Below are 18,224 nucleotides of genomic sequence, written 5' to 3'. Positions count from 1 at the left end.
CTATGCTACACTAAAACATTTGTTTGTAAATTTTTAATTATAATATATATGCCGTTATTAGTGGCAATCCCTTTATTTGACAGTAACTAGGAATGAATTGGCAAAGATTGATATTGCTGGTGGTGAGGAAGGAATAAAGTCCTTCACCACTATGAAAATAAAGGATCTAGGATGGGGGGAACCATGTAAAGCTTTTGTTGTGGTGGCAGTCGTGATTTTGGTGCATTGGCTGAAATAGAAAAAAAACGTGGAAAATTGTCCTGCAAGTATTGTTTAGTTTACAGAACACAAAGCGGATATATGCATACGTTTAGCTATTTGAAAATGGTGAAGAAAAAAATGCCAAGTGGAAAGATGTAAGTCATAAAAATTTAGCAAACAGCATCTAGAATCTTGCTTAAAAATATGCTCTTTAACTAGATCTTGTTTTTTTTAAGAAATTAAACCATTTTAATTTTATGGCTACACTCATCTTTTATATGTTAATATAGGCAGCCTTTGCATAATAATGGTAATTGGGCCTGGCAGCTGCATTGGTAAGCAGTAGTATAAAGCACAGTGATCATATGATTACACTGACATGACAGCAGTTGTGGCAATCTAAGTTGGTGGTGTTATGCAAATCCTACATGATCACGGTGTCCCATAATCAGATGATCACTACTGCAGTCTCTTGCCAGCTTCCCCATTGATTTTGTTGGAAACCTGCAGTGAAGTGAAATGGTGATCTTGTGAATACAGGAATGTTCTGACAGTTGGAACTGTGAGGATCTGTCATGAATCCTCTTCATTCAGTGCCATTGTCATTTCAAATAGTTACTGAATGAATGGGTCTTTTAGTGAGGACTGCCTATAACAGCTTTATAGGAAAGGGAGGGGGGAATATATTACTACCTTGAAGCCATCAGCATTTATTAGCAGAAGGATTCTTCTTGAAAATGAAAGACCGGGGGGGGGGGGGGGGGGATGGGATTTTATTTTCTTAATAATGGTCATGTAAACCATATAGGAATATTTGTGCAGAATAAATTAGTTTGTAAAAAAAACCCTGTATTATATATTCTATAATGCAATGCAATGCAAAACAAAACGGACTATTGGAATTATAGGTTTGCTGTATCCTCTCATATTATATACTATGAAAAAAAATTCTCTTCTTTTGTCACTGTTAGAAGTTACTTTAAACTTCTTTCCTGCTTTTTAATGGCATTTTTGTTATTACCGTAGTAACAAAATTGTTTAGTTACTGTTAAACTGCCAGAGAATTCGTTGGTACAGATAAATCTCAGTATAAAACTTAAACAAACCCTGGCTTCTTTTTAAGAACATGACCTTCACATTAAAGCAACTGATTTTAGTCTCCTTCGTAGCCCTATGAACTTATGCATGACATACCACTGGGTCACTTGCTTCTTTTGTAGGAAAATGAATTCCCTTTTGCAAGGTCTGACATAAAGGAGATTGAAAGAGAGCAGGTCAAATTGCCTATGGGAGGATAAACTCTTACTATGCATGTTAAGAATAGTATTTGTATTGTAGCCCTTGGATATTCCTGATGGTCGGAGAGCACCCCTACCTGCTCACTATCGTAGCAGCAGCACACGAAGTGTTGATACACAAACACCTTCAGTCCAGGAACGCAGTAGCAGCTGTAGCAGCCATTCTCCATGCATTTCTCCTATTTGTCGTCCTGAATCTCAGGATGGGAGCCCTTGTTCTACAGAAGATGTGCTTTATGACCGTGATAAAGGTGAGAATCTTAGAATTACCGGTCAGTTTGCATTTACCATAATGCACGCTCACTGTGCATCTGTGCACTGAAATCATTTTTTTTTTTTTTGTCGTCATCATCCTGGTGGTGTGAACACAGACTGCTCATTGACTTTTTTTTGCTTGTTTATTTATTTCCTCCCTTGCTTGTGAAGTTTTACAAACATCTTCCATAAGTGTCAGAAAAGAACACAGTGGTCTTAACTCTTTTTAATGAATACTAGAGTAAGAAGTTAAGAGAAAGTGCACCGTTCCATATAACAGAATGTGAATCATTGGTCAAAGAAATTAAATCACTTCATGATTATGTTACTTTTAAATAATGAAGCACCAGTTAAACCAGAAATACCACATCATTTTTCCAGTTCAGTGTGTAAAGATTTTGACTTTGGAATGAGTTCTGCTGATGAGCGAATCATGGCTCTGTTTCATTGTCTGTATTTAACAGTGCAATCTTCTATATGTCTACTCAGAAGTAAGCCCCATTGAGGTCAGTGGAACTTATTCCCAGGTAAGTACAGGGTTGCAGCCTTAAAGCTAATGGTTCCTTGTAATTAAATGAAGATGTTCTCAGCACAGTTGGTGCTTTTGTACAGTGTGCAGTTCTAGGCACATTCATGGATTGATGAGCAATACAGTATTCAGCATGTTTTAAATTATAACTTTTTTATTTTTCAAAATAAAAGTTTGTAAACCTCAGTGGCTGCAAAGATAATTTTAGAAGCATGTAATTATTTTGCAATTGTATAAATCTCCAACATGTTGAGGATAAGGATGGTTTGGGTTTTGTGTAGAAACCCTTTCCATTATTCCTTACGTAGAAGAAGCAGAATACATTTAGTAGAACAGATACATATATTTAAGTATTAATTTATAGTCTTTATTTGTTTACTAGAGCTCAGGATGCCTTATGTCACTTAACAGAGGATCTCCTATTCAGGCATTGATCCATTCACTTTTAAGACGAATTGTGGGCTTCCTAGTTCTAGCCATCTATTTGAATTTATTTTGTAGAATTTATAAACACTACATATTCCAGTTTGCCTTATAATTATTTTAAAATGTGTTTATATAGTTTCTTGGATCATTTTGAGGAATCTTAATTATGAAATGGTTAAATAATTTAAAAAATCCTGATGTAAATTTAAATACAGCTAAACGAGTTAAAAGAAATAGATGGAATGATTGAATGTCCTTGATTTTTTATTTGCTTGTTCATTCTTTAAAAGCTTGTATTTTCTTTTTCTTTACAATCTTTTGTATGCTTTTGTTTCTGTGTTTTTCCCTTTTAACAAAAATGCATCTTGAATTCTGTCTTTAAGATTTTTCAGTTTTTACATTTTCATTTACGTATTGCATACATTTGTTTCATTTCCTTTTCTCTTTCCTTTGCCTTCAGCTCCATTTGAAATCATCTTATCCACATTTTATCTGTTCTTGTATATGTTCTTCTTTAGCCCCACACATGGTCCTGTTCATATTGCAGTTTTAGTTGAACGGGCTTGTTCAGTTGATGTCAACACAGTACTTTTTTTCCCCTTACATTTATTTATTCTTCAATTTCAGAACAACTTAGAGAGCATCATAGTTTTCTTATGGATAAATGTAACCACAGTGAGCAGTATGTTAAGATGTATTAGAAAAGATGTAAAGATATAACATACTACGAAGTATATTGTGGAACAAAAACCTAAAGTATTTTATCAATAATATTTGATTAGCATTTTACATGCTGCTGCTCTGTTACTACAATCTTATAGCAGCAGATTTTTAATAAAGAATTTTATCTTTCTTTAATGGTTGGGGCAATCTATGGCTCATATGTAGATGTTACTAGATTCCTAACCATAGACTGGCTGAAGTTAATGGAAATTTGTAGTTCAGCTGTAAGGGGATGACGAAAGCAAATTCAGATTGCCCATTTCTCTCTGATATAGGATACAATGAGCTCTTGTTTTCTTACAAATAAACTACATAAGTATTACTTTAAAATATATCCCACAGTTTGCTTACCTGATTTCTTTGTCTTATGCTACTCGTAATAAAACATTTTATAATTATAACATTTATTTTAAATAAAATGTTCAGTTAATAGACACCTTTATATTTTTCTCTTATTCCTTATGAGTCTTTTAGATAAAGTTACTTTTCATTTCAGCAAATACCTTAAATTTCAGTTTATTTTCAAAAGAGAGCTCATATAGGGTAGGCATAACAAGGAGTTTGCCATATTTCTAAGCTGTTGAAAATGCATTTTGAATATTTTGTTCCATTGTTACAACTGTAATGAATCTGCTAATTATATTCATTTTGCATGATAGCCTATTAGCTGCTCTTTCTGGAAGCTGTAGTGATAAATTGATATAAATTAGTATATCTAATTTAAGTTGCCACAATAATCATGCTGTATATTTAATGAGCATAAATACATACATAAATGTATAAGTTTGCAGCATTACATATGGTTTAAACATTTCATTGTAATGTTATTGAGCTTGACCAATAATTTTGGGGGTAATTTTAGCTAATCCAGTTAATGCACTTTACTTTGTTTTTTAAAAGGAAATTATTACATACTACTAAGAAATTATTTCATATTGATGATGCCCTTACTTTAACAGTTCTAAATAAAGCATTAAGTGACCTTTAAAAACGCTTATCAAGCTAAGTGGGCATTTCATTAATTGACAATAAATACATTTAAGGATAGATTGTGTGGATGTTGATTATTAATTTAATAATCTGTTTTAAAATAGTGTAGCAGGAGCTAGAATCGGGCTATATCTAACATGATGTAAGCAAAGAGATAATCCTCTGCCATTTGTTTGCTCAAATCTCCTCTAACCACATCCTCAACATTTCTAGACCAAAGAGAATAAAGACAGTCTATCTATTGTAGAAGGTGATTTTTGGGGGGTCACAAATTTTGGCAATCATTGTGATAATTGCAAATTGCTGTCTTAGGAAAGATAATATGCTTATGCCGCATGTAATATTGCTTATTCTCCTGGTATAAGCTTATGTTTGGATGAAGCTAGCATTATAATTGAATTACGTAAAAGAATATATATGTTTCCAATTGAACTACATAAATGAACTTTTGAGTATATCTCTGGAATAAAAAACAGATTTAAAATGATTTTTAATTAGAGAGAAAAAGCATTAAGGTAGCATTTTTCTACTCTACGCTACTGAGATTTCTTTGATATTGCATTTTTGTGATAACTTACTGCTATTTTGAGTAACAGAGGAGGCAATTATATTATTGCCAAATACATTTGTCAGCATCAATTTTCCCCATTTTTCTGCCAAATTTCTATTATGGGTCTATCTAGCCACCAGAGATTGAGTCTCTCTCTTCCACTTTTATATTTGATGATTTTCTATGAGGATTAAACCTAGTGTATTAACTTCATGTACTAGTATTGGAAAGAAGTATTTTCAAGTTAAGAAGGCATATGAAATTACCCAAAGTTTCTGAATTCTTTTGTTCTTTATCATAAGCCTTGTTTGCAGCCCAATTCATATTATATTTTTCAACAGAAAATAAGCTTTAGGCTGGAACTTACTGGGTTTGTGAATAAAAAATGTTAATAATTGATCAAGCACAGGGAGACTAACCTGCTGGCCAGACACAGACCTGCTTTACATTTCTAAAGCATCTTTTCTTTTCATTGGAAGGCTGCACTTTAACTACATGATCCATTGCCACCTTTTGCACCAGATCAGCTATTTACTTTACATTTCTATGAAGAGCTGCTTAAATAGGTTGCAATTTTCAAAAGAAAGTGAACATAAAGTCTGTAAAGGAAACCCATGGTCTACTTTGGAGTGGGAGAATGATCTTGCCTGGCAGGGAATGTAGAAAATGTCAATGGCACCTGTTGTGTGTATGGGGAAAGGAAGGGGAGAAAGGCCCCAGCCTGCAGTGTGATTAGAAGCAGTTTTATTGCATTAAAAGTGCCTGCTCCACAGGGGGCCAGTGATTAGAATTCAGTCCCGCCCCCCCTCCGCTATTAACAGCCTGCGGGTGTACATTTGAGACCTTGTGGTACAAAGAGAAGGGCTGATTTTCGGCCTATACTGTTTAGATTGTAAAATAGAACTTCATTTTTGGTAAGTAAATCTTACCCTTTTAAGGTTACTGATGAGCCATCTGTTTAGTACGCCTAGTTTCAAATTAATGAAAGCTCTTATTCTGCAGGTCTTCCAGTATTCAGTTGTTAAAACTATCATTATATGAAAAAACTACATTTAATGTGCTTTAAGGAGAATTTGAACACAGAACATGTAAAAGTAGAAGGATGAAATGATTTATTAGTTGAAGTTTAAAAACTGACAGATAGAGAAATGTTTCTCTAAAGTTATTAACACAAGCAGCTGGTAGATGTTAGTTGAATGGTTCAATTAATTATTTAGATACAGAAAATAATACTGGGATCCTAATGAGTAAAAAAATATTTTTGTTTTTTTTTTATTGATTTGTTGTTTAGGAAGATTTGTTTCTAAAAGTCAAGGCAGAGGATATATATAGAAGAAGAAATAAGAGAAATTGCATTTAACTTTTCAAAAATAGTAAATGAGCATGTTTTTAAAGTTTTTAGTTACAGCTAGTGGGGGAACTGATACAAGAACATTTGGCTTTCCATTTTATGAAATTGTTGCAATGTTCAATAGGGATCTTTCCATAGAACTGAAAATACCATCTAGCAGAGACATCAATTAAAGTAATCGGTATACATGATTACTATTCATTTGTAGAAGGAAACATTAATGAAAAAAGAAGGCACTAATAGTTGGAGAACTGTTTATTTTAAATATTTTATTTTTGAATCATCTTTTGAACAAGCTCATGGATGATAAAATATGGTCAAATCAGTAGATGCAATCCACCAGGGCATTTTTTCATATATCCTATTTTTATTGCTATATTTTTGTAGTTGTAAATTATATTATTGTACTTTAGTACTGCTAAAATTTGCTATTTTCTCTTGTTTTAACATAGATAATCAAAGATGAAAACTAACAAAAAAAACAGGTGTAGCATTGTATCAGCACTAAAAATTGGAGATGCTTATTTTATTCTGTTTCAAAGCCCATTTATATAACAGAGGTGTTTATATTATATAAATGCTTGTTCATAATATTTCATGTATATAGCATTATTGTGGGTGTTTTGTGTTTCAGATGCTTCGAGCATTGTTTCAGTTGTTTTGTATAGTAAGAAGACAATTACTTTAAATTGTCATTAACTACTTACCCTTCTTTACTTAAATTGTACATATTTACTTAGTAGCTTCCATTTTTGAAATACTTAATAGAGAATTTAACTTATTCCAAGATTATAATTCTGCTTTATTTGATCCGTGGTATTCTGGATAATATCTTCTTGTTATTTTCTAATATATCATAGATAACATTTTCAGATAGGCCACAATAAAAAGAAAAAAAATCATTTGGAGCAAACCAGTTTTTTCACAACTAAGTTGTGGAAAAAAATATTATATTTGGAAATCAGACTATTTTTTATAAGAATCATAATACCTAGTAATACAACTGCTTTAAATTTTCAGACAGTGGGAGTAGCTCACCATTGCCCAAGTATGCCTCCTCTCCTAAGCCCAACAACAGCTACATGTTCAAACGAGAGCCCCCAGAAGGATGCGAACGAGTGAAGGTCTTTGAGGAAGTGTCGTAAGTAATGCCTTTTGTATCAGCTGGGATCTGCAAGAGCGGAAAATCAGTTTATTGGATGTTTTTGAGCTGCAGATGATTAATCTACTCCAGCTGATGAAGTTTATTTCCCCCCTTCAAGAAACAAATCAGTCTTGCCAGTTTTTTTCAGGCAAGAAGTTGGAAGTGTTCCTGTTGGTTTGAAGGGACACGGGAGGGACAGAAAGCACCCTTGGTCATCTTATGTATCTTATGAAAACACAGCTAAAGGGGAATATGGAAATACGGAGTTTGTGTAATGTTTTTCATTCTGTAAAGGCAACTGCAGCCAAAGTTCTTTGGGCAGTTTTTTAACTAATTATTTTTTTAGCTTCTCACTGTATTTGTATCTGTGTTAGAAAAACAACAATATATGAAAGTGTGATAATCCACATTATCTAAACAGATAGCTTGTTTGGTCAAACTGATGAAGTTAGAAGGTATTGTTTGAGCTTAGTAAAAAATGTTTCCTGGATTTGTTGCCAAAGTTAAAAGAAAGTAGTCTTCCTGTGTAAACCTTTAGAAAACTGAAGAAAGATAAAACTTTACTGCTCGTTGTGTATGAATATAATGACTTTTTCTGCTTGCTTTTACCATGCTATTATTTATTGTTGTGGATCAGCTAGCTGACTGTCAATATGGAAGATGTTTGCCCATCTGTCAAGTAATTCCATTCCTTTATCATTCTGCATAACAACATATAATACTGCACATTTGTATCAAATTGTACTGAAGTGTAGTCTCAAATTGTTCTCAGATTTGTAATTATTCGTCTGTTCCATTTTTTATAGGACTCGCCAGCCTGTCTCAACCCCTCTCTTTTCATGTCCTGACAAAAATAAAGTTAATTTCATCCCAACTGGATCAGCTTTCTGTCCTGTAAAACTTTTGGGTCCTTTACTCCCTTCTTCTGATCTGACTCTCAAAGGCTGTCCAAACTCTAGTCAAAGCACACCTTTGAGTACTCTGACTGTGGAGCAGCTTTCTTCTCGGGTTACTTTCTCCTCTCTGTTGGATGACACCAGCACAAGGGACTCTTCAGAGATGTTAGTACAACAACCAACCCAGCAATCTCCACAGCTTTTGCAAGAACTGCAACCTGAAGAACACCCCCCTCCTCAAAACTATGTTGTAATCTAGTTCAAATAAACCGTTGGTCTAAAACATAATTGCATGAGTGGCCACTTTTCCAGGAAAAAAAAAAGCTATTTTTCAGAATCTTTCTATATTTTAAAGCTCTTCTTGGCAGGGATAGAAATGCTCTGATTCAGCATTTTTGTATTGGGGGGAGCAAAATGCTTGCAGAATCTATATATCATTAAGCATTTTAAGTGGAGACTATGCATTTCATAGAATGACCAGAGTAGTACTGTGTCCTGTGTTTTTCTTTTTAAAATTCTACAGTATAAATAAGCTCTGTATCAAACAAAGGTTGCCTGTCTAAATAGAAAATGTCTTGCTGTGTTGTGTTCTATAGAAGATACTGTATTTCAGGATTATGTTTACAATTTATCCAGGTATTTATGTTTTAAACTTCTGTAATACATACAATGCAAAAAAAAGGAGAGAAAAAACCCAAAAGAAAAATGGCCACAACAGTTGCACAGTGCCCACTCGAGGGCATAGCTTCAGGTACTTCTCTCGAAGTCTAAACTCAGGTATCTTGGAATGTATATCATACTGGGATATAAAATATTTTACAGCTAAAAAGCTAAAGAGGGATCATCACTCTTCTGCCTTTTTATTGTTTTATGCATTAATAGTTCCTCATTACATTCCACTTACTTTGAGGAAAATATATTCAGATCCAGAAAACTGTTACTCTGGTGAAAATGAGGAAAGCCAGCAAATGTGTGATGTATAGCATCACTTTATGTCATTACAAGTAAAACAACTGTTGCATTTCATTTCATTGTGACAATTATGGCATTGAAAAGCTTCAGGTGTTGCAGTTAATGACTGTTAAGCTGTTCTGAATAAAATGTTCAGTTATGACACTGTACATAAGCAACATTCCATGGTGTGTGAGTGAAATAGAGAGAGAGAGAGAGAGAGAGAGAGGGAGAGAGAGAGAAGGAAAAAAAGAGAGAGAGAGATGCCTGCAAAGGCAAGCATGCTTTTGATTTCCATAAATTTTCCAGGTTTGAGAGGTTGATAGGAATTTTCTCTCAAGCTTGTGCTGGTGAGTTAAAGTTGTGAAATGCTATTGTTACAATATTAAGAGCCTAATTAATTTAGTTTCTCTTTTGGTGAAATATTAACTTGTGTCTTCATTGCTAAAAGATTCTGAATTATTTTGACAAGCAATGAATGATAAACTGTTTTATCTATAAAATGTGTATATCACACCTGGATTAAGAAAAATGACTTAAACAGCATATAACGTATTTAAAAAAGCAAAACAAAAAGGTAGGGAAAAAGCAATAGCTGTTAAGTTATATTATCTATTCAAAGTCTTTGTAGTATCCTAGTAAATTTATTTTACATTAGATAGACTGTGATGGAGTTTGTCTTCAAAATAGCTGTACACCCAGGGAGCATCCAGCAGCATTTTTCACTCCTCTGAAACTGCAAAAGCAGTGGTTTTGGAGATAATAATCGGCAATAGAAAGAAGACTCCAAGACAAGAAGCATTTAATATTCCTGTGTCTGTGCTTTCCTATGCGAGTAGTTTTATGCAAGGTTTGACACTTTTGTTCAGGAACGGAAAAGGTTGATATGACTGCAGCTTCTGTATTTATGCCCATTTGATTATTTTCTTTTGAGGACAACTTGGGACAAAAAGAAATGGGATAATAAATAGGCCTCAAAGAAGGTACCTAAGAAAAGACATGGAAAATAAGTAGCTACTACATGTTGTTTTATGGCTTCCTTTGTATTATTACCAAAGAGTTTGGTAAAAAAAAAAAAACTGTTAGGGAGGGTAGACCAACGGAATTTGTACAGTTGTATGGCTGTAGAAGCAAGCTGAGTGAAAGTTAAAGATTAGTTACTTTCACACAGGGTTTTTTGTCTTTTTTTTTTCCTTTTTGGGAAAAGGCATATATCTATAATCCTACTAAACTCAGGCTTTGGTAAAAGTACTATATAATTTTTGTGTTAAAGTATAAGGGAAGAGCATTGAATTCTTCTGACAAGTGTGCATTCTTTAAAGTTTTACTTTTAAGTGTTAAAGTGCATTTCCATTTTTATTCTTGAGCCGTTTCCAAATGTAACAATAGCTTGATTCTTAATGTTGGGGTTTATGAAAAGCTCTGTCCGATTAGATCAAGAATGAATTCTGTGTACAATATTTACAGTGATACTCCTTGTTCTGTTTCATGAGAAACTATTAATTATCACTTGCATTTGTTTTTAGCTTATTCAAAAATTCTGAATAAAATATATTAAAATTAATGCTTTGTGATGTAAATTTTCCAGCAGCTATTGATCTCTGGTATATCCTACATTCATTTGTAGAAAATTGTAAGGTACTGTTTCAAGAATGTTGTGTAGAGTTGTCATAATCAAGATTTGTCCTTAAATTGTATATTTATTTAATCAAAACAATTCATTTATTTCTCCCATAAGATAGAATAGAATAGAATAACAGAGTTGGAAGAGACCTTGGAGGTTTCTAGTCCAACCCTCTGCTTAGGCAGAAAACCCTACACCACTTCAGAGAAATGGTTACCCAACATCTTCTTTAAAACTTCCAGTGTGATGATATGATAGAATACAGAAAATACATAACAGTTCTGAAAACATTTGCTTGCGTACCCTGGATATGCATGTTGTTTAATTTTCTATAGTTTTAATATAAACCACACTGATTCAATGACTAACTTATTTCTTGTTATAAACATATCCATTTTAATGTGATATGTTAAAAAGTATTCCTATCCTAAAAATGGCAAAGAAGAGCAGAAAGAAAGTTTTGTAGCATCTTCTGCAAGTAATAGTACCAGCTTTGGAAAAATGAATGTTCTGTACTGAAACATTCGTCCTGCTACTGAAAGATGAAAAGAAGTTCATCCAGAGCAGAGTGTTTTGTGTTCAGGACTATGTTTTAAATTTTTTATATCTTAAGATGTCCCATGTATCCAACCATGTTGGGCAATACAAAAAATTGGTTTAGCTATTTTAGAAGCCATTTTTGTGCATGTGCTTATGCATGTGAAAAGAGTCAGGTTTTTCTTTGACAGTATATTTTACAAAATCCTCTCTACTCCTGCTTTACTCACTAAGTAAAAGCTAAGAGGATCTTTTGCCCTCCTGCGTTCTTGTTAGATGTAATAGGGAGATTGCCTAAGGAAAATATTTTCCAAAAATCAACCGAAACTACAAGTCAAAAAAAAAAAAACTTTGTTTTTTGTAAAAAAAAATCTAGTTCTCATCTGAGCAAATGATAGCTCTCGTACTTTAGGAATTTTATTCATTTTTTCAATCTATATACAGATCATCTTTGAGTTACAATGATTAATAGAATTTCTGTTGCTAAGCAACATAGTCATTAGATGAAACGTAAGACTGCATCATCTAGCTAGAACAATTCCAGTACTCTCTGTTGCTGTCATTAGCAATCTTACTGTGGTTGAGAACTCTCCCTGTTCCAACCCATTCCTGGTTTGGTCTCTTTTAGCCCCAAACCTTGGGAAGGCAAAAGGTGGCCATCTCTTTATCCCTCAGCTATCTTCCTCTCAATCTCTGCCATTTTGGCCAGCCTGCAGAGTGGCCATTCTCAGCAGCAGCAGCAGCAGGGCTAATGTGGAGGCCTGGGCCTTAACTTCAGCTCCAGTGCTGCCACTGCAGGGTGCCCCATCAAGTCCCATGCCACAGCCAACCCTGTAGTTCAAAGCCCCAGCTCCACAGGCTTTGCTGCACCAAGCTGATTTTTTACCATCTTCCACTGTTCAAAGCATACCTGATCCTATGATCATTATTGGACATGCTACTTTTACTTTACTTTATTTTGGACTTTTATACTGCCCCCTCTCCCAAAAGGGACTCGGGGCATTCTGCCAGAGACTACTCATGCTACAATGCCTCAGAAGTTTTTAGAAGGCTTGCCAAAGCGATATCATGGTCAACTGTATTAAATGCTACTGAGAAGTCAAGAATATGAAGGACGGAAATATTACCCCAATCTCCTATAAAGGCCATAGAAAAGCATGACTTCAGTTCCATTCTTGATTGATTCAGGTTGGAAAGTGGATGAAAATTCTCCAGTGAGGTAAGGTCTAGTGATGGTTTCTTGAGGAGGTACATCACACTCTGTTTAAAGAGGCAGCAAGATAACTCTCTTAAGAACTCGCCACTCTAGCACCCACTCACACATTACAGCTCAGGACACCTTAGCCAGCCGGAACTGGTATACAAGGTTGTATAGGTTATACAAAAGTTACGGAGAGGCCGTGAGTGGCAAAGTGCCGTGTGCCTTAGTAACCGATTACCTCAATTGTCTATGAGCTCACCTAATTAGTAGAACCAGGCACTACCAGGAACTTGTGTTATGTGAGATTCTACCCTGGCTGGGATGGTCTTAGAGATTGACAAGGAGAATAAGCCAATGACAATGCTGTTGCTACCTATGCTTTTGCTTTGCTTGTTGAAACAGTATAAAAAAGCCAAACTCTGCAGAGGCAGACAGACATTTTGGACACCTGTTATGATGGCAGTAACGTGCGGTAAGGTTTATGGCTGGTGAGGCACTGACACAGTGGTGGGTTTCAAATATTTTTAGACTTGTGGACTTCAGCTCCCAGAGTTCCACAGCCAGGCATGCTCAGTTCCAATTTAAAACGACAACATTGTTTTTCTCCTTTGCGAAATAAGTTTCCTTTTTTCATTTTCTTTTTCTTCTCCCTTCCCCTCCTTCCTCCCTCTCTTCCTCTCCCTCTCTCAAACACACGCACACAGAAGTTGGATTGGATACCCTCTCTTACCCCCTTCCCTCACGTACTCTCAAACAAACACACACACATACACAAAAGTTGGATTGGATATTTTTTTTTCCAGTGGCTTGAAAGCAGCTCCTCTGCCATCTCCCCCATTCCCTTGCTGCCTTCCCCAAACACCTCCACCATTGCAAATGCAGCCTGCTGTCTGAGTGGGAAATGCCTGGAACACAATAAAGCCCACCCACTAACCTCCTGCTGGCAGGCTGGGGTGAGAGGAGAGGCAGAGAAGCTGGAGGGGAGTCGAACCGAGCCTTCCAAAAGAAAGAGGATGGGGGAAAGTGTGTGTGCTACAGCATGGCTCTTTGCCTGGCTTCTGTGGATAACTCTGCTTAACTGTTAAAAAAAGCCTCTTAAAAAGCGTCCTCTACTATGAGGCAGGAGAACTGCGTGCCACACCCACGTCAGGAATTTTTAGGTTTTAACCCTTGCTTAACTCTACTCAAGTGATCATAAAACGCCTAAAGTCAGACTAGAGGAGGCATGCAGTTCTCCTGCCTCATAGTAGGGGGCACTTTTTTAGAGGCTTTTTTAAATAGTCAAGCAAAGTCATCCACGGTGAGGCAGCAACTAGCTCAGCTTTTTCCTTTTACATTTTTTTTCTTTTCATAATGAGAGCGGTGAGGCTGTGCCTCACTTGCCTCACCTGATTGCATGTCACTGTATGATGGCTTTCTGAGTCTTACATCTGGCACCTGACACGGGACAGGGACACCCTCCAGGGGAGCAACAGCTAACATACTTATCTCTGTCTGGAAATAGACCCCAAAGTGGACTTTCGTCCTATGGGACCACTCAAGGCAGGCATAAGAAAGCTGGTCGGAGAGATAGGTAGACACTGTCCCTGGTATCCAGAATGTGGAACACTTCTTTTACGTGACTGGACAAGGATAGGGAAAACTTTACATCTTGAATACTAGGCTCCAGTAAAGATATTACATCTATGGTCTCAGTGCTGTAATGCAGTGGAAAAATTTGGCTCTAACGTTTTGGCAGGACAACAATTGACCACAGAGCTTTCACCTGATTATGCTCAAATCAAAATTATTTCCCCAAAATTATCTTCAATTGAACCTTCAGCTCCTCATGGAAAGGTTAATTCTTCTGCTTCTCCACGGTCATTGTATACTCCCATGAGACAAATTTTAGAGGAACAATTAGAAAAAGGGGGGGGGGGATATAGAAATTATGTTGTCTGTCTGTTCACCTAATTTGATTCCACAAGATCAAACAGTAATGGTAAATGATTTAAAGGATTGTTTTTTCTCTATCCCCTCGCCCCCCCCCCCCCCCGATCTGGAAAAGTTTGTTTGTACTGTGCCTGCCGTTTTCTCTATTCCGTCACCCCGCCCTGATCAGGAAGAGTTTGTTTTTACTGTGCTTGTTTCTGGCAAGCCTCAGCAAGCCTTCCGTAATATCAGGCAGAAGGCTACTGAGTCGTAACCTGATTTTATTAACAGATTGCAGGATGCTTTAAGATGACAGATAGACAATCCTGAGGCTCAGATGGAGTTGTTGATGAAATTAGCAAAGGAAAACGTTACTTCTGAATGCTGAAGGGCAATTATTGGTCTTGGGAACAATCCTGATTTGGCAGATATGATTAAAGTGTGTCAAGATATAGGAAGATCCTCTTGTCAAACTAATTTATTGGTGGCTGCTTTATCGCAAGGCAGCAAGCCTCAAGGAAAGTGTTACAACTGTGGTACACCTGGTCATTTTAAAAAGGAATGTCGAAATCCAGGCAGCTTCCCGCAGCCCTTTCCATCAAGGGTCGAAACCAAAAGCAAAATGTCCAAAGTTATTTTGTTGGTTGATTTATACATTTACTTAGTCCTTCTTTGTGTGAGATTTATGTTGCAGAATTGAATCCTTTTCGTATGTATTATCCATCGGCTTTGTTAAATCATTATATGAATGATATTTTAATTGGAGCCCCAAAGATACAACCTAATTGGCTTTCAGAAATACAAAATGATTTAAGTGTCTATGGATTGCAAATTGCTCCAGAAAAAATACAACTGCATGAAATGTTGCAATTTTTCCCTGCTCTGGTTTTTCCTTGCTTAAACATACACAAAGGTATTTTGCTAATTTATTTACGGCAGTTGCTGGGGAATCCTTAATTGGAGTCGTCTGTGTTTTTCTTTGCCGGCACATTTTCTTAGCCCCTTATTTGATTTATTGACCAAAGAAAAACAATCTGGCGATCTCATTGTGATTTCTTTTGCAGCCCTTGTCATGGTTGAGAAAATTAAGGATGTTTTGGGCATTCTGTTTGTGGATCGTATTACTTATAGAGACTGTCAGTTAACTCTTTTGATGTTTCCTACTAGTAAGCTGCCTACGGCTGAATTAATAACTTTAGGATGTACCTGAGCTTCTTGCAGAAATTGGACTGACTTAATTAATATTATTCTTCCTATTCCGAAATCTTATTTTCAATTTTATTTTCAGAATAACTTATCTCTTCAGTGTGCTTTAACTGACTATGTGGGCTGTATTGCATATCATTTGCCTAAATATCCTCGGTTTGCGTGTTTAATGACTTCTTCTTTTCCTGTTCATCTATTGCTTTCGTTTTCTCTGCTTTTGCAAGCTTCTACTGTTTTTTTCAGATGGAGGGCGAATGAGAGGAGCAATTGCCTACAAGGACTCTCGTGATAATACCTGGAAGTTGTCCTACACAGCAATATAGTCGTCTCCACAACGTTCAGAATTAACTGCTGCTATTTTACCTTTCTAAACCTTTTCTCAACAGCTTTTAAACTTTATTTCTGACTTCCATTATGTATGTCAACTTATTTTTAATCTTCCAGGTGCTTACATTACTCCAGGATTGACCTTAATATCATGGCTTTGTTTTTAATTTTGCAGCAATTCTTACAAGACCAAAAGCATTGATATTTTGTTTCTCACATAAATAGTCATTTGTTTCTTCCTGGACCTCTCCCTGAAGCAGTGACGTGCGGTGAGGTTTATGACTGGTGAGGCACTGACACAGTGCTGGGTTTCAAATATTTTTAGACTTGTGGACTTCAACTCCCAGAATTCCACAGCCAGGCATGCTCAGTTCCAATTTAAAGCGACAGCATTTGTTTTTCTCCTTTGCTCCTTCTTTCTTTTTCTTTTTCTTCTCCTTCCCCTCCTTCCTCCCTCTCTCCCTTCCTCCCCCTCTCTCAAACACACACACACACACACACACACACACACACACACACACACAGAAGTTGGATTGGACTATCTCTCCTACCCCTTCCCTCTCTCACTCACTCTCAAACAAACCCCCCCCACACACAAAAGTTGGATTGGATATCTTTTCCAGTGGCTTGAAAGCAGCTCCTCTGCCATCCCCCCCATTCCCCTGCTGCCTTTCCCAAACACCTCCACCATTGCAAATGCAGCCTGCTGTCTGGGTGGGAAATGCCTGGAACACAATAAAGCCCACCCACCACCTCCTGCTGACAGGCTGGGGTGAGAGGAGAGGCAGAGAAGCCGGAGGGGAGCTGATCCGAGCCTTCCAAAAGAAAGAGGCTGGGGGGAAGTGTGTGTACTACAGCATGGCTCTTTGCCTGGCTTCCTGCCTCCTCCTCTCGTCTCCTCAGTGCTCGCTTGTGCTCTCCCTCCCCAAGTGTAGTTTGATTGCAGGCGGAGCCACGTTGCCTTTTCAAACTTGTAATCAGTGAAGCTGGGCTAGATTTTTATATAGTTTTATCCAGCTGTGTGTGTGTGTGTGAGAAATGAATGGGGGCCTGGGGAGGAAGTCACTACACTTGGGGAGGGAGAGCACCAGTGAGGAGACCACAGGAGGAGGCAGGAAGCCAGGCAAAGAGCCATGCTGTAGCACACACACCGGCCCCACAACGTGGCTCTGCCTGCAATCAAACTACTCTTGGGGAGGGAGAGCACAAGCAAGCCAGGGTCCTTCCCTCCAGCCTTTGCCCAAAGCCCTGCACAGCACCAGGAGGATGAAGTTTGAATTCCTCCCCATCCCTCCAACCCACACGTACCTTTTCCAGCTTTTTTTAACAGTTAAGCAGAGTCATCCACGGTGAGGCAGTAACTAGCTCAGCTTTTTCCTTTTACTTTTTTTTTTCATGATGAGAGTGGTGAGGCTGTGCCTCACTTGCCTCACCTGACTGCACGTCACTGCTCTGAAGGTACCATTCAAGCAGATGCTGCTATCTATGTTTTACCTGCTCTTTTTTCAGATCCATTTCCATCAGAATGCCAGGGGGCTGGAACAGGCTTGCCATATTCCACTCGACCAAGCCAAGCAGATTGTTTCATCTTGTCCCCAATGTTCTGGGGCATCCCCCTCTGGGGACACAGGTGTTAATCCCCATGGTTTGGCCTCTAATCAACTATGATAAATGGATGTCACCCATGTTCCCTCTCTGGCTCCCTGGAAGTATATTCATTTATCTATTGATACCTATTCAGGAGTGCTTTGGGCCACACCTCAATGAGGGAAAACAGCTAATTATGTTATTTCTCATCTTTTTTCAGCCATGACTGCCTTGGGCAAACCTTTCTCTTTAAAAACTGATAATGGCCTACTCTTCATTGGTCTTTTTGTAATTTTGTAACTCATGGGCTACCCTATAATTCCACAGGTCAAACCATTGTGGAACATGCTAATTGGTCCTTTAAGGACTGTTTTTACAAACAAATAAAAAAGGAGGGCTCTTGGGTACCCAATCAATCAATTTGTTGAATTTGTTGAATTTGGCATAAGTAATACAACAGGTAAAACGTATTATTTACCTTAAATCAATTGGATGTGTCCATTCAAAATTTGACCCC

The 18,224-nt window shown here is 37.0% G+C and overlaps 1 protein-coding gene across 3 annotated transcripts in view; it reads left to right on the top strand.

The window, feature by feature from the left end:
- GLCCI1 (glucocorticoid induced 1) overlaps window positions 1-10,478 on the top strand; it is a 50,337-nt gene extending 39,859 nt beyond the window's left edge. For 2 of the 3 annotated variants that reach the window (XM_081932251.1, XM_081932250.1), the window contains 3 exons: window positions 1,540-1,750; window positions 7,344-7,464; window positions 8,274-10,478. In XM_081932251.1, the coding sequence (XP_081788377.1) occupies window positions 1,540-1,750; window positions 7,344-7,464; window positions 8,274-8,622 (681 nt within the window). In that variant the 3' untranslated portion in view covers window positions 8,623-10,478. The remainder of the gene's footprint in view (window positions 1-1,539; window positions 1,751-7,343; window positions 7,465-8,273) is intronic. The other variant, XM_081932252.1, reaches the window with a different exon arrangement.
- The last annotated feature ends 7,746 nt before the right edge of the window (window positions 10,479-18,224 follow it).

The sequence above is a fragment of the Natrix helvetica genome (genome assembly GCF_964273705.1).
Source record: "Natrix helvetica genome assembly, chromosome: Z".
Classification (NCBI taxonomy): Eukaryota; Metazoa; Chordata; class Lepidosauria; order Squamata; family Natricidae; genus Natrix; species Natrix helvetica.
The sequence above is the reverse complement of the archived record's forward strand: the minus strand, read 5'-3'. Positions and strand labels throughout refer to the sequence as shown.